This window comes from Montipora capricornis, chromosome 12 (genome assembly GCF_036669925.1).
Source record: "Montipora capricornis isolate CH-2021 chromosome 12, ASM3666992v2, whole genome shotgun sequence".
Taxonomy (NCBI): Eukaryota; Metazoa; Cnidaria; class Anthozoa; order Scleractinia; family Acroporidae; genus Montipora; species Montipora capricornis.
The window spans coordinates 33,991,348-34,014,416 of NC_090894.1; the positions used below are offsets into that span (position 1 = coordinate 33,991,348).

General features: G+C 38.7%; 1 protein-coding gene across 2 annotated transcripts in view; it reads left to right on the forward strand.

The window, feature by feature from the left end:
• Positions 1–22,259, forward strand: part of LOC138027592 (polycystin-1-like protein 2) — a 71,726-nt gene extending 49,467 nt beyond the window's left edge. For both annotated transcript variants that reach the window (XM_068875136.1, XM_068875137.1), the window contains exons 7-19: positions 17–171; positions 494–1,256; positions 1,770–2,219; positions 4,123–4,267; positions 6,128–6,301; positions 6,625–6,750; positions 7,078–7,302; positions 8,662–8,910; positions 10,365–11,120; positions 12,967–13,203; positions 15,254–16,528; positions 17,005–17,176; positions 19,586–22,259. In XM_068875136.1, the coding sequence (XP_068731237.1) occupies positions 17–171; positions 494–1,256; positions 1,770–2,219; positions 4,123–4,267; positions 6,128–6,301; positions 6,625–6,750; positions 7,078–7,302; positions 8,662–8,910; positions 10,365–11,120; positions 12,967–13,203; positions 15,254–16,528; positions 17,005–17,176; positions 19,586–21,225 (6,367 nt within the window). In that variant the 3' untranslated portion in view covers positions 21,226–22,259. The remainder of the gene's footprint in view (positions 1–16; positions 172–493; positions 1,257–1,769; positions 2,220–4,122; positions 4,268–6,127; positions 6,302–6,624; positions 6,751–7,077; positions 7,303–8,661; positions 8,911–10,364; positions 11,121–12,966; positions 13,204–15,253; positions 16,529–17,004; positions 17,177–19,585) is intronic.
• The last annotated feature ends 810 nt before the right edge of the window (positions 22,260–23,069 follow it).

Genomic DNA, 23,069 nt, shown 5'->3' on the forward strand with positions numbered 1-23,069 from the left:
TTAGTATTCTTTTTAGTCCACAGAAGGTTGGCCTCAGGTCTATAATGGCTGCGGAGATCAAGATTTATTGCATCCAGTCACAGAAGAGTTATGTGGCGGACCATCTTAAAAGCAGCATTGCGAATAGTGATTCTTTATTGTTTAGCGATTATCTACACACAGAGGAGCGCTGTAAGTGATGCATAAGCGACCTTACGACGTGAGCCAGTTTGACGCCCTGGTGTGATCAATTTAAAGATTTATTGTTTATATCTGTTCAAATGGTTCATCATGCAATAATTTTAGTTGCATGTTACATTTTTCTCAATATAGAAGAGAATTTTTGACGAGCTCTACTACTTAACCTGCGCATAGCAAATTTGTCAAAAAACACGAAACCCTTTAGTGGTTAGGAAATCCATCATCTTCGAACGTTTTAAGATAGGTTTAGTCAACTTTAGAATACTAGGACATGATGTAAATTGAAGATTCCATCTATTTTGATCTCTCTCAGTTGACTGTCAATGCGAAATCCCGAAGGTCGTTATGGAACTGGAAAAATCATTGGACAATGCTATTGCTGTTTATTCAACTTCGACGTTTCCTCTTCGTGCAACATTGCAAGACAATTGCAATACTTCCAGCGACTATCAACTCTATTGGGAGATTTCTAAGTGTGACGATAAGACACGTGTATGTGATTCGGTCATCCATTACGGCGGTAGATGGAAGCCAACAGGACAAAAAGTTCTCTATCCGCGGCTATTTCACGGGACTGGTTACCTGTATATACGATGCGTTTATAGAAAGCAAATCAAGAGAACAGCAATGTCTCTCGATATTAAGACGTATAGCTATGGTTTTGTACGTCTGCTGCGGCCTCCTCTAATTGCAAAAATTGAAGGTGCCGACAGAGTGGTACGAGGGATTCACACAGTTGTTAAGCTGAACGCCTCCAAAAGTTACGATCCCGATAGGAATTCTTTGAAAACAAAGGGAACAATGTTGCTCCACTGGTACTGTGAAGAAGAAACTGAGGATGAAAAAATTCATAAGAAATCTGTCACGGAAATGCCAAACCAAGGGAATGGAAAATTACAGGGATGCTATAAATTCACTGGGGAAGTAAATAACTCATCTCCATTGCTTATTGTGAATTTGCAACCTGTAAAAGGAAACAAAACACTCATATTCACAATTGTTATCCAGAAGGAAGATAGAATTGCACAGGTGTCTCACAAACTGAGAGTAGAAGAGCCTTTTGTTTTCTCTATTGGGTGAGTGGAGAGGAAAACGCTCTTTCGCGCAAACATAAAGGGTTAGGATAAGTGTTAGCATGTTGATCACAACAATACAGAAAAACAGGTAGTAAATAATAGCATGACTAGTTCACTGAACAGCATAGAGGCCTTCATTTGACACCATTCAATAAACTGCAGTATTTTGGGGGGTTTATGGTGAATGAAGATGAAAATTGTTATAGATTCAGATATATTCCTGAATCGGTAGTAGAGAAAGGGGAGGGAGGGAAATATAGGATTTCCAAGGGCAGAGGTGATCCAATTTCAGCCTTCCTTGACTAGGGTTAATTGTATCCTATCGTGGGTCCTATAAAGAAATGCAATCTTTAACTCCAAAACACCTGTTAGCTGCTCTACCCATTGGGGTACAAAAACTCCTCGTGCGCTAAAACTGTTAGTAAAGAGGCTGGTTTTTTTTAATATTATACTTTCCTAATTCCTGTACAGTTCATCTAAAGTATTTTATATGTTTTTTTTTTTTTTTTGCAGATGCACTTTAAACTGTGGAAAAAAAATAAGCGTTAATCGGCGAGTCGTCTTAACAACGTCTTGCACAGGCTTTCGCTGCCACAAAGTTTTCAAATACAACTGGGAACTCTTTCAACGAAAATCCATGGCCAAAAATGATTGGATGGAAGTTCCAAACTTTGAGGACAAAATTCTCACAAATATTGATAGCCCGAACTTAGTTATACCAGGGGGGGGAAAGCAGATTTTGGAGGAAAACAGTTTATACAAGCTTCGCGCAATTGCAATACTTGATAATGGGTTTAATATCGCAGAGGAAATGACATTTGTTACCAACTCCCCTCCTCATGTTGAAGAAGGAAATGGGGGATGCTTTGTTGAACCAAGTGAAGGTTTTGTTGTGATGACGAAGTTTAACCTCAGTTGTTTTGGCTGGATCGACGCTGACCTCCCCTTAATCTATGAATTCAGGTCTGTCATTGATGATCTGTGATGGTAAATAGTGACGTTACACCCTGCAATTATTTTTGTCGTTCTTAACATCTTGTAATAGCTTTAAGTAGATAACAGAGCGGTTTTCCATTGAGTGTCGCAAAACAAAAATCAAAGTATTTAGTTCGACTATTCATAGCAGGTGCAAACAGCGCAATGAACCATCCCAAATTCGTAGCAATTCCATGTAACTTGCTCAAAGCGCGGGAAAAAAATCGAGCCTGCAAGTAGTGATTGGTTTTGGTTTTCCTCTTCATTGGTTGATAAACTGGCCCGAGATTATTGAACCAATTATTGTAATCGCGTACTTACTTTTGACAGTCATTCAATGATAATAATAATCGTGACATTTATAATAATAATAGTAATAATAATAATAATAATAATAATAATAATAATAATAATAATAATAATAATAATAATAATAGAAGCACGACCAATTTTGACATCCAACACAAAGTATCCCCTTAAGTCTAAGCATTTGCTACCTATGTTCAACAATAAGGTAAGGGTAAAGGTTAGCGTTATTTTTAGCTTCGGGTAAATGCAGCAGTTAATCTTTACTTAAAGAGCAGCATTTGGGGGACACTTTGTGACATAAATTGTCTGTATTCTGAAAGTTGGCGAGAAGAGCAAAGGGACACTTCATGACGCTTATTGAAATCCGCGTGCAACTAATTAGGTGCAAACCTGGACATATCTCCCTTTATCACTCGTTTGATAAAAAAAAAAAAAGAAGCAAGTTTACGTGTTCCACTCCTCACCGACGCAACGCTACAGATTCTTTAGAAAACAATCTCTTCATTTGTGACATTACACTAATTCAGTCTAATGTCTAATTTAAGATGACGGTGATGTTAACGGATGAAAAGGGTGAAGATTGAGAATTAGATAAGGTCTTTTTGTTTTCCGTGTATCGGAATCATTAAAAATTAGACTGAGAGTTGAATTACAAAGACTCGGACCCTGCACCATCACGTTTGAGGAAAACGTTCATATTCATAAAAAGATGTCATGGATTTTTGTCGCTTGCAGAGGCAGTGTGGCCGAGTGGTTAGGATGCTTGCCTTGAGATCCGGAGTTCCTGGGTTCAGGACCCGTTCTGACCACTCGTTGAATTCGTTCCTTGTAAATAGCCAATAGTTCCTTGTAAATAGCCAACTGGTTTTCCTCTGGACAGTTGGGATTCTTAAGTGTTGTTGTTGTTGTGTTCTATCGTTTCGTTGATTATGTTTGATTGGCCCTGAAAAGTTTCTACAGGGAATGACAAATTAAGGGTGCGTTCTTATTTATACCATTGATTTCAGCAACTGTAACATTTGTAAGGAGCAAATTATAAATAGAAAGAAAAGTAATCTAGTGCAGCCAAAGAACAACTTAAAGTGTGCGCAGTGACAAAAGTAGCCAGCCATTCCGCTTTCGAAATGGGTACTACCATGTTCAAGGTAAATTTGGCTAAAATACAATACATACTTAGGGCGAGTTCCTTTGGAATAATCCGGAAAAGGATCACTGACCCATGATCACTTGGATCGCGGTCTACGATGGAAAACGATTTTTCGGTTCCTTTGATGCACCATGATCCAAGTGATCTGGGATCAGTGATCATTTTTTCGGATTTCTGATCATCCCAAAGGAACGCACCCTAAGAATCTATAGTTGAACATGGTAGTTACCATTTTGAAAGCTAACGGCTGGCTAGTTTGGTCACTGCGCACACTTAAAGTTGTTCTTTAGCTGCATTAGATTACTTTTCTTTCTAGTTATAAAATGTTTCTTACAAATGCTATTGTTGCTAAAATCAATGGTATAAATATTGCAATTTCACAATAAAAGCTGAAAGTTGGTGGTAAGGATTCTTTGTTCTTTTTTTTTTACCTAGATATCACACAGCTTCAGGAATGGTAGTCATGAATAGCGGGCTTCGTTCAAGCGCGATCGGCCTCCTTCCATTGGGAAACATTACAGTTGAGGTTCACATATCGGACTCGTTGGGAGCTTCGGCGATTCAACGTCGTCAAGTTCAGGTAATAAAGAGTTTAAGTGACGTTGACAACAAAGAAAACAGGATAACAGCAAAAAATCCAGTGGTAATGATTTTGCACGTGTTTGGGAATATGCTCTGAAAAACAATTTGGTGTAAAATCGTGAAACTCCACACTTTTTTTACTTGTGAAGACTAACAGTATTTTACATCGTTTGATTTGATTTGCGTTCATTTGTTGAATTTAGTTTACAGTGTCCCCAATTTGTGCTCCAGCGCTAGAAATAAAGCTCCTTTTCTTTCGTTCTGCATCATTAGTTTAACTACTTTTATACTAAATTTAGCTAAAAGAAACTTATTCCGGGTGAACGGGATGAATTAATCACGAGTTCCAGTCAAAGAATGGGGTGGCCTGACCTCCTAATGGCTCATAAAACGTAGAACTAAGTCACAAACATTTTTCTTCGGACAAACCTTTCCAGTAGCTTCTTTATTACTGCATTCTTTTTGCTTACTCCCTAACGAGACTGGCTCTTGATTGATTTAAGATTCCACAAGAAATCCGGCATCCTTATTGGGGGGCAGTGTTGGCTCGTACCCTGTTGTGAGAGCACTTATTTCCCACCAATGTGACCCAGGTTCGATTCCCAGACTTAACATCATCTCGGTGTCATATGGTCGGCAAACTCGACGTCATTTCAGGGTTGAATTTGTCTTTTTTTCCGGCTTCTTCGGGTTCTTCTTTCCTTAAAATCTAACGTTTAATTTGAGTTTATTTCAATTTTCAGTTTCCCCAGGCCCCTGGAAATGCCAATAAAGTCTATTGTACTACTGTATTGCCTTTAGCGAAGAGAAATTTCAGGAGAAACAGAAACTGTTTCCCGAGACGTCAAGAAATCCAAAGGAATAGCCCTTTTTGAAGATACAGCGGCCATTTTGATTTCTATTGTTTCGAAAGATATTATGGGATGCTTGGGGGGCAAATTGATTTTGAGTAAAACATAACAAATAAACTGCGCTTATAAACATAACGAGATAACGCATGTCGTAATCTCGTTATCTTTATAACCACAGCTAGTTTGTTTGTTATTTTTACTCAAGTTGAAATGGCCGAAAAAAAAAAAGTGTCTAAAATTGATATTGTTAAAAGTTTTGGATAGTGGCAGACATGTTACAATTTTAAGAAACAACATGACGTTTTTACAAACATGTTTCAACGAAATCTTCTGTCATCTTCAGTTTGAATTACAAACGACACAGTTGAATATAAAGTGTGCGCAAAATACTGATTAATATAAGAGCAAAGGGAAACATGACAATTTAAAATATTCCAAAGAAAGTTTTAAATTGACATGATAAAGTTGATGATTTAGCGAAGGTTTTTCCCATTTATCATGTCAATATAAAACTTTCTTTGGAATGTCGTTAATTAGCATTTTCTGCACACCATATATTCAACTCTGTACTTTGTAATTCAAACTGAAGATGAAGGAATATTCTGTTGAAACATGTTTTTAAAAAATGTTGTGTTGTTTCTTGCAAATTAATATATATTTGCCCTCTGGGCATCCCGTAATAGCTATTTGAAACAATAGAAATCAAAATGGCAGCCGTATCTGCGATAATCTCTATTTGAAGTGGCTTTGTTGACGAAAACCAGTTTCAGAAGCAAGGAAATGGGTAAATCTAGCCCCAAAACCCGGAGTGTGAAGCCGTGACTGAATATCTAACAGTCGCCATTACACAATGCCAGATAGGTTTGTATGAAGTCTTGCTTAATTTAATAGTCGCGGACTTCCTGGGAAACAGATTTCCGATCTTAACATATCTTTTGTGAAATTGACATATTCCGGCCAACGCCCATACTCTCTCTCTCTCTCTCCCTCGTTTTCTCTTGCCTTAGGTTAAGCCGATAGCCACCGAGAGTGTATCTGAAATGTTGGTATCGTTATCGGGAAGGGACAGCCAGCTAACTAAACTTATCAAAGAAGGAAATCTTAACCTGGCAGCGCAAATGGCGTATTCTATCCTGTCACTTGTACAAGAAGCAGATATTGACCACACCAACAAAAAAGAGGTACCTACTAGAAGAAGTTTCTATTAGTTCCATTTGTTGCGTTGTTAAGAAAGCCATCGTGACTAGGCACCCGACATTGTCATCCGGATAAAAGGAAACAAGGACAGTTTTTTTTTTCTTTTTTTAATAAAGTGATCGTTTTGTCAGCCGAGATATAAAGTTTCAATGATGGGTAAACCGTCTGACGGCGCTGTTAGTATTGCACATTTGAAGTAAGATGTATTTACAATTCCCCCAATTTTGCTGTTAGCGAGTGATTTGATATCAGCTTAGGATTATGTGATTGACAAAAAAGACTTACTATTCCATTTAATCACATTTAGTTGAAAGTAGAGGTTATTAACCAGATAGCCACTATGGAGGTCAGCAGACTTGAGCAAGTTACTCAGTTGTCAGCTGTTGTTGTCATGGCAACCAAAGAGAACGAAGACCTGGTAGTATCATCACAGGTGCGATACATCAAATTAAGTTATAAATCACCAGATTACAGTTTAACGGCACGCTTTTTGTTAAAGAATCCAGCATTTTCATTATCCTTGCAATAACACTTACAAAATAAGTAAACCAAACAGAGCTTTTATTTGTTCACGATGTGCAATCATTTAATGAACTTATCGAACGCTTGAAGCAATGTAAGTAAAATAGTGTTGAAGAAAATACTGATCTTAGTTAACCTTAAGCAAGTTGAATGAATTTAGAACAAGCCCTAAATTCAGATTCTTAAACATTTTTTTGAACGAAATTACTATCTCTGTTTTGTTTTTTGTTCCTGTTAGAGAGATGTAGTGGATCTCTTAGAAAACATGACAGACCTTGTAAAATATCAAACCGGTCGCAAGGAATCGGATCCTGATGTGGTTCAGGAGGCAGGAGGAAGCCTCCTTCATGGACTCTCTAATGCCCTCAGCATATCCACCCCTCGAGCAAACTCAAATGGGAGGAAAAGTAAAGAGATGGACAAGGCAACGGACAATAATAATAGAAAGACAGACCAAACCGAGGTATACAATGATATGACTACAAGGTACATTTCCTATAAGAGTACCTGCACGAGGTTGAAAGAGTTGACCTCTTTAGCTTGCACGTTTTCCCATTTCAAACCACGTGATGTTCCCAAGGGAATTTCCTTTTGTTCTTTTCTGAAAGTGCCTATAAACCCGAATTTTTTTTTTTTTGCTTCGAGAAATCTTTGTGTCGGTCTGAGCAAAATGGCGCAAAAGGTTTTGTTTTTGGTTAAAACCGGAATTTTTTACGAATATTTAAAGTGCGGTTTTCTCTGCCCGCGACCGGGTAAAAGGGAGACTGGTCCTAGTGACGTAATTCTCGGACGTTAGCATCAGGCAAATCAACAGAGGAGACGCGTAGTTTTTTAGTTTTCCCTGCGTACCGTTGAAAACAATTTCTGTTCGGCTGACGTTTGTAACCTGCGTACGTGTTAATCAAGAAATGGCTTAGAACGACGTCATTCTGTCCTCCGGTTCAGATACGGAAGTTTCAGAAATGGAAGATTACGAGCTGGAAGTTGAAGGTTCGCCAAACTCGAGCGGCCAGCGATGAGGAAGACACGCACGAGGCATATGCTGACGATCCCCCAGCGGACGAAGAGTGGCTAGAGTTGTACGAACAAGAAACAAAGGAGGAAGAGGCCCAAGAGAAGACACTCCAAAAGCGCCTAAATGGTACAGAAGAAGTCCGAGACTGGTAAGTTGTAGCGATCTCACTCCCATTTCTCAGGCATGGCTTCACCTCTGATGGATGTCACAACTTGCGAAACTCACAGTCCGGGTTTTACGTCACGAATTACACTCGACCCATTCCCTTTCGGCAAGCTCACCAGCTCGGTAATAGGTTTTCGAATCTCACGTCTCCGCCACTTTGAAAATTCGTAAAAAATTCCGGTTTTAACCAAAACCAAAAATTTTTGCGCCATTTTGCTCAGAGCGATACAAAGATTTCTCGAAGCAAAACAAAAAATTCGGGTTTATAGGCACTTTAAGTTATGCATACATATACACGTGCATAAGACGACATTTGAAAGAAAGTGTTCCTAGAGTAACATCCCGTGGTCTGAAATGGAAAATCAAAACGTACGCTAAAAAAGTCCATTACAGCCGGGGCTGTAATGGTTAAATTGGTAACCATATGTATCGTCACAGGAAACAAAAAGCAAAGTGGTTACCCAGTCAAAGAAACTGGATCATCTGTAATCACTTCACTTCCTGGATCTGAACCAAGCCAGCATATAAAGCTAATTCGAGTAAACACTAACTTTAACATTTCAGTAGATGGGTCAGATCAAGTTCACGGTGTCAAAATGTTACTTCTATCTATAACAAGTTTTCTCCTTTTTTATTGACCAGAATAAGAAGCTTGCTTCTAAAACACTGCATATCATGGATGTACTAGGAACCAGTCTCCTGGCAACCAAGGTACTTGGCGAAAGATCAAGTGCGTTCTCTACGGATAAATTATCAATGACGCTTGATCGACAAACGCCAGTCAAAATGTCGCGAAAGACGTTTGGGAAAGGCAAAGAAAAAGTGACATTGCCATCTGCAGAGACTCTTTTTCGATCATTTTCCGAAAATACAGAATCACTGGATGTTCAGGTACTAAAGGTGTCACACATAGCAAGAATAAGTATGCTTCCTCTCTTTCTGTTTCGTGCACATGGAACTAGAACGAGAACTCGTAAATTTTAGTAAATCAAAATAAGAAACAGCCTAAATGCTGCTTTTTATGGGGTTGTTTCTCCAGAAAATCTGACTTCTTTTTCTTTCCACTGGTAAAAGAAGGATAAATAAGAAACTAAAGAAACGCATACGACCTCTTGTCCCAGCTTCGACATCGCTGTCTGTTTTCAACTCGTTGGTTCAGGCACATTTCGACTACTCCTCTGTCGTGTAGGACAATCGTAACAAATCCCTCGCAGACAAGCTCCAAAAACTACAAAATGATGCGAACGTTTTCACCCTTTCTAGCTTCCACACTGATGCCGACGTACTTATTCAAAAATTGGGCTGGAAGAGACTCGAAAACCAGCGGAAATTTTAAAAAAGGTGTTATGGTCCACAAATCACCTCATGGTTTAGCCGCTAAATATCTTTGTAATATGCTTGTGGACCGTAGCAGCTTGACTACCTATTTCTTGAGAGACTCCGAGTGCAAACTAATTATTCTAAAGCCGCGCACTACTTATCTGAAAAACAGTTTTGGTTATAATTGCGCGATATGGAACAGCCTGCCTGTCGAATTGCGGCAAGCAAGTAGTCTGAGCGCATTTCGTTCAGGTTGCAGCGGCTTCATTTTAGCTATAATTAGTATTTTAATACACACGGCCGGCACTCATGGAAAGCAGGTTGAATAATTTCTACTCTATTACTTTTTAAATTATAAATTGTGACTTTTAGGTTTTAATTATGATATATGTACTTAGATTTAACTTTTAAATGATACTAGAGTGTAGATTGCAAGATAGTGTATATATTTTATAATGTTTTATAAATTCTGAGGAGCTTCCCGTGTATAAATAAAGATTGATTGAAAAAATGAGTTGTATAACCCAAGCAGAATGACCGATTAGTTAACGGACCGTCTATATGCTGTGATTCAAATTTGTTTTTGGTTTGAAAAGCCCATCAGAGGTAGGGAGTTCAGTATCAAGTTCTGGTGAGTATACATAAAAGTCTCGAGAAATATGCAATGTCTGTGAGTAGTGTTGTGTAGAGGAAGTGGACATAACTGGTATTCGAGGGGGGGAGGGGGGCTATAGATGTGTGAAGGAAGGGTGGGGTAGGATGTAGGTATGGAGAGGGATAGTTGAGTAGAAGAGCGGAAAAGATGTCTAGTTCTTTTATCGACCCCTAAATAAACCAAGCCTCTGTTTTTTAACTACATTCCCCGAAAAAAAAAAAGAAAAAAATGACTGGTTTAAATAGAATTCAAACCAAAAACAAAATTAAACTCAACCTATATCATTGAAATATGTAAAACTTTCAAGTAGCACATTTGCTTTCATGATGACATGCGAGATCCCTCAAAACAGTATTTTATTTCTTGTCAGATGACGTCTTTCACGGAAAACCCCTTCACGTGGGACGAGAGTGCACGAGGCATTCGGACGTCAGTGGTAGATTTCAGACTTAAGACAAGGAATGGAAGTATACTTGAAATCTCAGGTCTAAAGGATCCAGTCGAGTTGTTCTTACCAGTAACACGCCATGGCGAAAAAAGCACAAATAGTACTGGTAAAAGTTATTTTGTCAAACCAAGTAATGGCTCTAGCAATCTACGATATCACCGAATCAACATCCTTTCTACTACAGCGATCGTCTTCTTTGAGATTAAACCCGAGCGTGGAGAGTTTTTTGAAGTTTTCGTTAGTGCGCAAAAGAAGCCAACACCGGAAAATTACCAATTCAAAATTAGAGTTCCGGACTTCTCGTCTTGTACTGCACGCTCCAATGCTATTGCGTACAGCAATGAGCATCGAAATTGCAGCAATAACCCTTATGAGGTGTCGATATCATATGAAATCACAAGAAAAACTGGAATTCACTATATTGGGCTAATGTATGTAGCGGATAAGGGATCAAAAGCACGGAGACGGATGGCTCGATCATGCAGAGGTCATGCTGGAAGACGAAAGCGGTCTTGTATTGGCGTTAAGGATCCTCCAACCACTTCTCCTCCAACACCTAGTATTGTGATTCCACAATATGACGAAAGTACTGACGTAAACTACACCATGTCCGTGACTGTAAAGAGCTGCTTGTACTGGTCGGAGAAGAAGCAGGCATGGATTAATGACGGCTGCATGGTAACTTTTCGTTAATTCAATTTCATAATGATTGTCAAAGTCTCAAACAGATTGGGCACTGCGAAGATAGTATGGCATTTCCTTTTTTGCATTAGTGAGCAATTTAATGGTGTGTTTCATTTTCCTGTTAGCAAGGGGAGACCAATGTAACGTTTTGAGCATAATGTTAATTATCATTGTTTTGCTTAAAGAAGTATCACGGTGTAGTTTGGTGTTCTTAGTTTCTTGGAGAGGCCCAATTTTGCGCCAGAATGCAAGCATCTTCACTCTATATTATCACGTTCCTCGCTATTATTATTATTATTATTATTAGTATTATTATTATTATTATTATTACTCTTATCGTAATGATTATTATGTTGTATAATTATTATGGAAGATTTCATTTTTGTTTTCATGAATCATTTACATAACTTATGGACATCGGTCTGGACTAGTTAAGTTACACTTCATAGTTTTCCTTCTTCTTCTGACAGCGTTCAATATGGAAGGACAGCGTTTTGTCAGTGGTCGTTATTGAGCTTAGTCATTTCCTTAGCTCCTCATAGTAGCCTCCATATTGATTTGTCTCACGCTTGTGCTTTTATAAAGTTTTTTGATACCTGCACATATCTCTGTGTATTTTTCCTGTTTCTTAGCTTTTTTGTTTGCAATATTAATTGAAAAATATGCCAACTTGGCAGATAATGTATTCAGTAGTGTCCACTTATTAGTCTTTTTGTCGTAGACTGCCATGTCTATGTTATTTGCCCCATTTTCGGGTGCCTTCTGAAGTTGGAAAGGTACATTCCAAATCATTTTCGCATTTTCATTCTCCATTACTGCAGAAGGTGGCCTTTGTTGATACCATGGTTTTTCATTCTCGCTCTGCTGAAAATTGTACCTTTCTAGTAGGCAGTGACAGATAGGTCTTAACAATCTGTCATGTCTTGCTTTATAGAGACTTTGTGCGATCTTTGGACAAGCACACATCACGTGAATGGTTGACTCTATAGCATTGCCACACATTCCCCATTTGGTGTCTGTAATCTTCAGTTGTGCTTTATTTTGCTAATAGCATTTGTTTGGTAGGAGTTGTTGCCGTATGCTCTTGTGTACGCTGTATGCGATATCGAGGATTCTTCCATTTCTTTAGGATCTGTTTGGCTGCAGGTGGCATTTGATTATCTTGGAGTTGTTTGGTGGTGTAGGCTCCCAGCCAGGACTGCTGTTCTGCATTTGTAATATATCTTTCAACCATCTTTTTTCTTAGCAGTTCCTTGATTGCTTTTGGTGACGGTGTTGTTATCTTTTTAGTCTCGTTTGTAGATGATGAGATCTTACTCATAGTTATTATAGTTATTATTATCATTATTATTATTACTATTATTATTATTATTATTATTATTATTACTATCTAAGGAACTGATGCGATCTTTCAAAAGAGTTATTTTAGCCTGATAGTTCGGACGTCCTTGTCTCGATAATAAAGGAAAATACTTGGAAACAGTCAATTGTATTTATTAAAGAACCCTTATTCTAACAAATAAAGCGTTTGCGTCACAACTAGACACGTTTTAGATTCTCCTATTTTTGTTTTAAATTTGGCAGAGACCGACATTTTGAATAACTGTGATGCGTTACAGTTGCCCTATTATTATACAAAAGCTATTTGTGTTAAAACAATAAGGAAACCGTCACACGTCACAATTATATATTCAAGGTGGGCGCGCCCGAAAAAATAAGCGATTCTAAAATTCCTCATACAAACACTTTTTTTAGAAAGGAATTTCCCACAAATTTTGTAGTAACAGTAAAGGGTCTAAATGCTGAAATCGGTATTTTATATAGACTACGGATTTTTCAGGTTGGACCAAAAACAAGTTCAGGAATTTTGCACTGTCTTTGCACCCACTTGTCTGCATTTGGTGGTGATTTTTTGGTTGCACCAAATCCCATCGATTTCGAAAAAGTTTGGGAACAGTTTGGCCTACTTGGAGAGACCGATAACTTCCTCGTACTAGCGACTGTATGCATTGCTTATGGTGCATACCTCCTAGGACTAGTGTGGGCACGAAGAGCAGACAAACGTGACGAAAAGAAGGTAAACAATCTTCTTGTTGTTGTTGTAACTAATCCTATCATTAAAGTAATTACGAACAGAGGAAAAATGTCGATAGCCAGTCCTTTCATTTAATCTGGGTTCAAAATAATTCTCCCTGCCTGGTTTCTCTTTCTCTCCATTGAATATGTGAAACCAAACATGAACGACGTCGAGAAATGGTGACATTCAGAATTACTCCCTCATAAGTGCTTGTTCTCATGAAAAGTTGACACTTGAGACATTCAGAACAATTGAGCCGCGTTATGTAGCACGTTCCCAACCTGAATTCAGACTTTACCAACTCCATTTAGACAACCATCTCAGGTTAAATTCCTCAGAAAATCGTCCCATAAAGAGAGCTCATTGAAGCTTTAAAGCTTTATATATATATATATATATATATATATATATATATATATATATATATATATTTTTTTTTTTTTTTTTCCTTTGTAGTACAAAACCATGTTAACTAAACACTAAGTGACCCAAAATTTAAGCCTTAATTTCAGAAAGACACTTTCATTTTTCCTATTTAATGGTCCGCCATTACTAAATTTAAAACCTTGAAAGAGCTGGCTCGAGGAGACTCAGTTTAAATGAAAGCAATGCGTTTTTATGCAAAGGAATTAATATGCAGCACGGGAGTTTCGGGCTTTTACATTTTTACTCGCATTTTTCATACATCAGAAAGTGCGTTTGTAGGCTGAAATTTTAAGTTATTGAATGAATGACGTCACTTTTCCCTAGATCCAACCTTCAGAGATCCAGTGGGTCAGTTTTGAACGTGAGTAATGGGCGGCCCGTGAAATCCAAAACTTACACTCATAGTAAACAGCTTTTGGATAAAAATTAAAGCTCAAAAGTTTTGTCAAGCAGGTGTTAAGCAAACACACTTTTAAATCAGAAGAAAAAATGAGCATTTTTTTTGTTTTTTTATCATAGTACCACTTTAACCCTTTCACTTCCATAAATGCCGTTGGCACTTGTAGATTTTACTCTGTCTAACGCCAGTAGATTTTACTCTGTCTAACACCAGACGATTTTGTATAGGTAATCGCATGGGGCCGAGTAAAATTAAGGATTAATATCACGCGTGTTTTCAGAAGTTGCTGAAATTGCTCGTTCGCTCGGCAGCAAAACAACTGACAAACAGACAAGCAAGTCAACTTGTTCTTTGCGTCCAAAACGAGTATAGATGATTGTTATTTACATCCACTCGAGAGGAAAATACGAGTTTCATTCGTGAACAACTGTAACAACGATTAAACCAAATGTTAAGCTTCAATTTATTTTATTCACCTGTGCTGTAGAGGTTTTTACCACTTGCAAATACGCATCCGTAAACATAGCAAACAGTTTGTCCAAAGAAATCCACCACATTTGAGGTACTCGTTCCTCCTGTCAATGGCAAATTGTTCTGTGATCTTTTTTGTTGAGGTGCAAGATGTCGTGGTAAACTGAAAGCCCTTGACGAAAGGAATCATTTTGTTTTTCAACCACACAATCCCGCCACGCCGGGCGCCATGTAAGCCGATCCAAGTTTTAAGTTTTTCTCGAAAAAAACCTTTTGCCCTTCTTCTTGTCACTCGAAAATTCAAATTTCAGATCATCTTTTAAAGCCAATTCTTAATCTTTATGCCTTTTCGGCGAATGCAGCCCGAATTAAAAGACAAACTTCGATGAAGACGAAGTTGTTTTACTCAAACAGAAGAACCAACTGAATGACGTTCAGCCAATCAGGAGCGAGAATTTTTGGCGCTCGACCAATCGTGAGCGAGTAATTTTGCCCTCTTCTCAAGCAAAATTAAGAAAAAAATACCCTCTTCATTGACCAATCAGCATTCAGTAATTTTGCCCTCTTTGTTATTAACTTGTTAATGGGGAAGCCCTCGGCAGTGAAAGGGTTAAATTTGTTAAGAAAGTTATTCTTGTGGTTGTTTTCATAGCAACAGAATTGGTGTGGACGTAAACACATTACCATATAAACGTTTCGTGGTATACACCAAGCTTTTTTTTGTTGTTTTGTTTTGCTACTTTCTTTCACCAGGTCATGGGTAATGTCTACTTAAGCGATGTTCATTCAAGTGGATACGTATACAGGTTGCACGTGCAGACTGGAATGTGGACCAACCATGGAACAACAGCCCGCGTGGGGATTATGTTGTATGGTGATGAAGGTTGCAGCGGTACCATATCACTGTCAGCTTCAAGGAAGGTATTATTCGCCAGAGGAAGCGTAAATAGTTTTGTATTCTCATTACCTCAATCCCTTGGACGACTGTTCAAGATTCTTGTCTGGCATGATAACAGTGGAGACAGCCCGGCATGGTTTTTGCAGCAGATTGAGATAGAAGATTGTAGTTCCGGTCAAAAGTGGCACTTTTTGGCCAACCGTTGGCTTGCTCTTGAGAAAGGTGCAGGACAGATACATTTTGAAATCAGTGCTGCGAACGAAAAGGACCTTGCAAATTTTAAAGATTTATTTTTGTTTCGGACCGCAAGAAGCTTGGGTGATGGACATCTGTGGTTGTCTGTATTTACGAGACCTCCTCACGTGTCGTTTACTCGGTGTCAGCGGTTATCATGCTGTATTTCGGTCCTCTTCGCTGCTATGGTCACAAATGCCATGTTCTACCATTTCGGCACAGCACCAAAAGACACTTTTAAAATCGGCCCTTTGAAAATGAGTTGGACGCAAATTAAGATTGGTATCCAGAGCAGCGTGATCGCCATTCCGATAAATATTTTAATAGTGATGATCTTCAGAAACTCCAGACAAAAACCCAAGGATCATGTGTACAAAGTTAGCGTGGAAGAAACGGACGAGAAAGCACCAGGCTTTCTTCCACACTTTTTTGTCTACATTGGATGGGGCTTGTGCATTCTAACATCGTTGACAGCAGCAGTCTTTGTAGTGTTTTACAGTATGATGTGGGGCAAGGAAACATCGAACCAATGGCTTACCTCAATAATGGTGTCATTCATACAGGATGTCTTTGTGTGCCAACCGATTAAAGTAGTTCTGTTGGCTTCGTTCTTGTCACTCCTTGTTAAAAAGCCACCAGAGACGGTAAAAGCTTACGGTGTATCTTTTCATAAAGAGAATGATTATATTAAGACGGAGGAAGGCCCTCCACAGGGGAAGGAACTGGAGGAGGCAAGAGATTTTAGAACTAAGGTTCAGGCAATGTACAAGATTATTTCCGAGGTAACATTGTTCTTGCTTTTTGCGGTGGTATTGATGGTAGTTTGCTATGGAAATCGTGGGCCCAACCGTTTTATGCAGACCAACTCTTTGAATAATTCCTTGATAGCTTTCAAGGTGAGATTTGAGTTTTAAACATTTCTTGCTTGAAGACTCGTTTTGCATGCTCATACCGTTTATGTTCAAAGATCATAGCTCGTAACGAGGACAAATTTGCTCAGAGTAGAGTACGGGAACACATTTATTTATTCACGGTTTTTTTTTTTTTAATAGGATGTTTAATATGTTGGTTTGAAAGCCTACTAGAGCCGTCTTTCGTGGAAATTGAAAGTTACTGAAAACGTTAATGTATACCTTATTCTTGTTAGTATAAAAGTGCAATCATTCTGTTCTCAACTTGCTTGAAGCAACTCGACCAATCCTCGCAGCCTAAATATTGTTGGTATTTTGAACCTTTCCCTATTTCTTACAGTCATTAGTTTACGCCAACATTTTATGTTCCCATAATACGCATGAGCCTGGAAACCGAGGGAAACACAGCAAAGCGTACTAGTTGATTAAAAGTTTCTTATAGATGTCTCTTTTCATCAAAGGGGAGAAACACTTCATCTTTTTGGCACTGGATGAGAGGTAGGCTTTGTCCAGCCCTTTTTGACACTAGATGGTACAATGGGTGGATGTTCGAGTACGAGGAAGGATTTGTGGGCAACAGAGAACTCTTTTTGGTCGGAATGCCGCGCCTCCGACAAATTAGAATAAAGCAAGGTAATTGACTTATTAATTTAGGCCAATCGCTCACTCCACCTTCAAATAAGAAACATTTTTTTTCATTTGTATGTGTGCTAAAACGCTGTGGTTCATCATCAAGGTACGGGTTGGAATAAAGTGTATTTTCGTTCGCACCAGTGCGGTCCGCTGTTAAGTCGTTTCCCCTTGACGTTCCCCCTGCGGTAAGCTACTCAATCGATCTCTTTCCATAATTCGATTATCGCTGTGGATGTCATTAGGGCGAGGCACCTATGGATGTGCCGGTCCCAATCGATAAATTTCTCCTTTTTCCAAAGCGGACAATGGCCGAGCTTTCAGTGTGCTCAGAAACGACGGAACTCTTGGTACTTGCAAATTGTATATTTGTTGTGCATAAATGTCTCCGCTGCTTGTCCTGTTTACCGCGTTCACGAGGAATCTGGTTGAAGACGACGTATTTTTTAGCCGGATCGACATTATCTTTTGGCCTCATCAAGCGAGAATATTATTATTAGTATTATTATTATTATTATTATTATTATTATTATTATTATTATTATTATTATTATTATATGGCTTGTGTTTGTGGCCGATATAACGCGCGCTCTGATTGGCTAATTGTGACTGAATTGTAGTGCATTATTCTCCCGTAATGCCCACGGGCCGATTACGGGCTTGCAAAACCAAAGCAAAAAGTAATTAAAAAACCATCTAATTTTTGTCTGAAAACTGTAGCGGCTGAGAATGAGTGACGAGGAGGGACACTCTGAGAGTGAATTTTATTACCCGGACGAGTACGAATTTCTGGACAACGGTGATTTGACAGAAACAAATAATGAACGAGTTGACGACACAGAAAACGAAGGAAACAGCCAAGAAGAGATTGAGACGTTTGTAAAGGAGTAAAAATGTTAAAACACAACAAAGAAAACAGTCAGCGACATGAAAACAATTAATCGCTATTTGTCAAAAGCAAGGGCGATAAGGAAATTTTGAACCTACCGGCTGATGACATTTTACATTTTCCACGAGGCCGTTGACATTTTTCTTTACGTATTGACTTTGGCCTTTGATTCTCAGAGATGTTGACAAAATTTTCCTTGTTGTGACTTGACCCTAACCTTCTACATGACCTTTTCACGGCTATAATAAAATGTGACGAAAGACGAGTCAGTTCACTTGATTTTTGCGATTTGAAACGATGAATGAACAGTGAAGCGCGCGCATCACCGGATGTAATGATCACTTCCGCTGCGCCAGCTTTGGATTGTTGGCTTTATTTTTGTTGCTGGTGCCATAGAATAAACAACTTAATAACCTCGACCGTTCGGTCGTTACGGGAAAATCTCAAACCTCGGCCTATCGTATTGACCTCGCTATCGCTCGGTCAATACGGCAAGGCCTCAGTTTTCGTACTTGGCAACGGTGAAAGGTTTGCGGTACGGCCACCGGAAGTAGTATATGATTCTCGCCATCCTCAATCAAACAAAATGCAGTATTGTGAACTGCGTGTACTACCGGACGAGACGCCTCGTGACCACGGAGGAGTAGCATTTGTCATCCCTCTTTGCTACTACCGACTATTTCACCTCTCCACCTCTTTCAAACGAAGGGCACTGGACCGAATGCCAGTGCTAGTGGCAGGGTCTAAAACCATCGCAACCAAAGAGTATCGAAAACCTTCCGTTAGTGCCTACAACAACTAGGCACCGTTCGCACCGTCTTCACTTCCGACAGTCTCATGATCACTTGATGAGACCAAAAGATAGTGTGTGGGCCTTTAGATTCCTTGCTAATTCAGGAAAATCTATATCGCGGAAACAGGACGACCCATACAAGAAAAGATCAGGGAGCGCAACTGAGATGCACGATTTTCATGTAACCGTATTGGTGAATTCCACCTTTCCAAATTCCAGGGCTCCTGACTAATTATCATAGATTTGTCCTGAATTGGGGATGGAATTTAACCTTAATGTGTGTTTCTTTATCTTATTTATTATAGCTGACAAACGATTACCATCGAACGGAATTTAAAGCAGTCAAACAACTGACTATTTCAAAGTATCACCGATCTTTCATCACACGTTTAAGATGGAACCTCTATCTTTCATATTGAGCCTAGGAGTGAACCCTTTCTTGTGGAAAGTGATTAATAGAACACCTCTCGTGGGGTCTCAAGGGTAAGAACCCAATGAAAACAGATATATGACAGTACTATTGTTTTACGTCATGTAACCCAACAAACGCGCATCACGCTGTAATTTTTTTCGCGTTTCGCCGTGGAAATATGACATTTGTCGTGGGTAAAAGCCGGTCTAAAAAGATAAATATACTTGGGAAAGGGTTTACTCAAGTAATAACTATAGATAGAGTCTCAATCCGATGTGCTTTAAATAATTATTTTATTTCGTTGTCTTTCCTTAACAGCTAACAGTTGTTATGTAACCGAGAAAGTCAATGAACTGACGAAGACGTTCTCAAGGTGTGCCCCTCCATATTCATCAAACAACGAATACAAGACTCTGTACAATTTGCCTAATTGGATTCCAGTCAAGAATACGAGCAAGTTCCAAACAGTATTTGAGCTGGAGAGAATATGCCCAAAACCATGGAGATATCGGTCGTCCTCGGATCTAAACACGTTGTCTTACCAAGGAGTGTATAGCATGTATGACGGAGGCGGATTTGTAGCCGATCTAGGATACAACATACGATCCGCCTTGAATGTCTTAAACAATCTAGAAGCAAACAACTGGATTGACGAGTTTTCAGTTGCTGTTTTTGTGGAATTTACTGTGTTTAATCCAGCAAGTTCGTTATTCAGCGCGGTGAGATGTCTCTATGAGCGATTCCCGACCGGCGGACTCCACTTTTCAAAAAGTATTCAAACCCTGACTCTTTATAAGGCACCCAGCGATAAATTTCAAGCGTTTTACGAGGTTTCTCAACTACTCTTTATGGTTATCATAATAATTTTTGTTTTGAGCGAAATAGTCAAGATATATCGCCAACGAAACAATTATTTTCTTGGATTTTGGAACTGGTTGCAGCTACTTCATATCGTTACAGCGATTTGCGCTGTCGTCACCTTCTTCTTAAAGGCCAAATATGCCAGCGCCTTTGTAAGGAGAGTTAGACTCAACCCATTCGAAACGTCAAGCGCTGATTACATAGTTCGCTGGTCAGCTATTGAGATTTACGTGTTATCATTCCTGATATTCACAGTAACTCTTAAGTTCCTTCGAGTCATACGTTTCAACCGCCATGTTTGCCAGATGATGGGAACTCTTTCAAGGGCCTTCATCCCACTTCTTTCTTTTTTGTTAGTTTTCGTAACGGCAATCTTAGCGTATACTCAAATGGCATTTCTCCTTTTTGGCTCAACATTGGATCCATATTCCTCGTTTTTCAAGTCACTGCGCGCGGTACTTGAGATGCTCCTTGGAGGTGATCTGTTTTTCTTTGAGTTAAAAGCGAACGGACGTATCTTAGGGCCTCTGTTTGTGTTTGTTTATATGTTTACAATGACCATGATTACGTTGAATCTGTTCATGGCTATTTTGAGTGAATCTTACTTTGAAGTGGTAGAATGTCCTAGAAGTGACTTTGCCGACGCCGATTTGGGATCATTTATGGTCATGTACTTGCTCAAAAATCTTAAACTGCTGGTAAAGCGCTTTGCCTCGTTCCTTAAAAACCCAGTGTTCAAGGGCAAACGTTCTAAATTTGTAGGGAGGCCAAAATGGAGCAGAAAGGATTGGAAGAATTCGTCTGAGATTCAAACATTGTTTTCCACTGAAGTTGAAAGTGGAAGGGTAATTCACACATTGTGTCCGATTGCTGTAGCTGACTCTCTGACAGAAGTTGACCATAATCACGAAAGTAACGATTTAAAAAGTACTTTGTATAAATTAGCTGACTGTGGGAACATTTCTTTATCCTTACTTTCTATTGAGGAATTGTACGAGTCAAAGGAAGATGATGAACTCAACGGATTAGTAGAAGACATACGAGAAGTCAATAGTTCCATGGAAGTACTATATCGAATGAGGGAATCCTTTGTTTGAAAGAAAACAGAATATAACAGCTCTAATAATATACATGAATGAAGAGATTATCCATTCTGATTTTCTTAGAGAAATGCAGTTTTCAGGTAACGCTGTGTGGAGAACTAGGTAAGATGTAACAAACTAAGCATTCTAATTGGTCAACGATCTAAGAAAGGCACAGATAGCCAATCAAATTATATTCCTGTATAGCGCAATTCTCGCGTAATTAGGGGATTCACTTGCGTTGCTTCTGCTAATTACGACAGGCTTTCTCGATATTTTTTCATGTCTATTATTAATGAGAAATCATATGATTTTCCCCTACGGGCTCCTGTGATTTAATTTGTTGGTCTCAAAAAATTTACTCCTGGTTATTTATTTAAAATTGCACGCGAAAACATGTGATTACCTACACAAAGCTCCTTAGAGCGGGACTAATAACGAGGACCTCCGATCCCTAATGTAAAGATAATAATTAATTTAATAATCTGACATTTAACAATTAAGGCGAGGTGAATATCGCCAAAGTCGAGGTTTTTATTCTTTTATATTCAACGGGCCTGAGGAAAATAACTGTTGTTTTCTCAACCAACCATAGAATTAAGTATGATCATTTTGAAATATTACCAACTGGTCGATCAGACATGCATTGCAAAATTAAAGAGTCTCTATTGAACCGTGATCTTAAGCCGGCCTTAAATGAAAACGTTGGCAGTGGGAAACTTTATCTCTATTATTAGGATATTCTTGTCGTTTTATGTCAATCAATTTCGTTAGTTCGCAGTCCGTACAGTTGTAGTTTTGAATTTAAATTTGTCTGTAACTGAATAATAATCACTTCTGATGATGTATGTTGAAACATACGAAACGTTAAGTTTATAAAAATTATGCATTTCAAGCAAATGTTTGTAACCGCTGTTTGCGTTTTATTCCTATTGAAAATAACTGTTTTAGTATAATTACATAAGTGATTATTTAAAAATATGCATTATCTGTAAAACAATCAATTTCTTCGTTTTCACCTCAACAAAACGGCTTGCGGCCATTTTGAATAATAATAATAAAAAAAAAAAACGATGATTATCGCGTAATTATTATCTCAAGGTACAATTTGACAGCGTTTTTTGCAAGCCCCATTTCCTTTACTTCCAGATGTTCTTCCCAGTTGGTAGGCAAGCTCTAAAACCTTACGGAATAAGAACATGAAAAGAGACAGAGAGAGAGAGAGAGAGAGAGAGAGAGAGAGAGAGAGAGAGAGAGAGAGAGAGAGAGAGAGAGAGAGAGAGAGCCAGAGGCACGGGCACTTTTGTAACGAAAAAAGGGAACTTTTGTAACGCGATAGGGAACTTTTGTAACGAAGGTAGGGAACTTTTGTAACCTGAGGCACTTTTGTAACCTCATTGGGGCACTTTTGTAACATCAGTGGGGCACTTTTGTAACGACAGAGGGCACTTTTGTAACGACAGAGGGCACTTTTGTAACGACAGGGCACTTTTGTAACAGCCGTGCATTTTTGTAACAAACTGGCACTTTTAGCATTAACCTTGTATTCCATGGCCTGCTAGTGTGCATACTCTTAAGAGTTAATACAGATTCAAGAGAATAATTAAGAGTACTGTCATTTTGGAAGTACTGAGTTAATTTTGCTGAGTTGGTTTTCTTTCCTAGCATTGCGTGTAGTTTTCGCATTTGCTTGTGTACAACATCCAACTCTTTCACTCCCGGTAATTCACATGATAAAATTTAGCGAAACCATCTGTCAATTCATCCAGTTATTTATTTGATTATTTATCTCTATAATTATGAAGGAGCAGTTTCAAGCACTTCATTTAGAAGCTGTAGCACACAATTCAGACATTTAT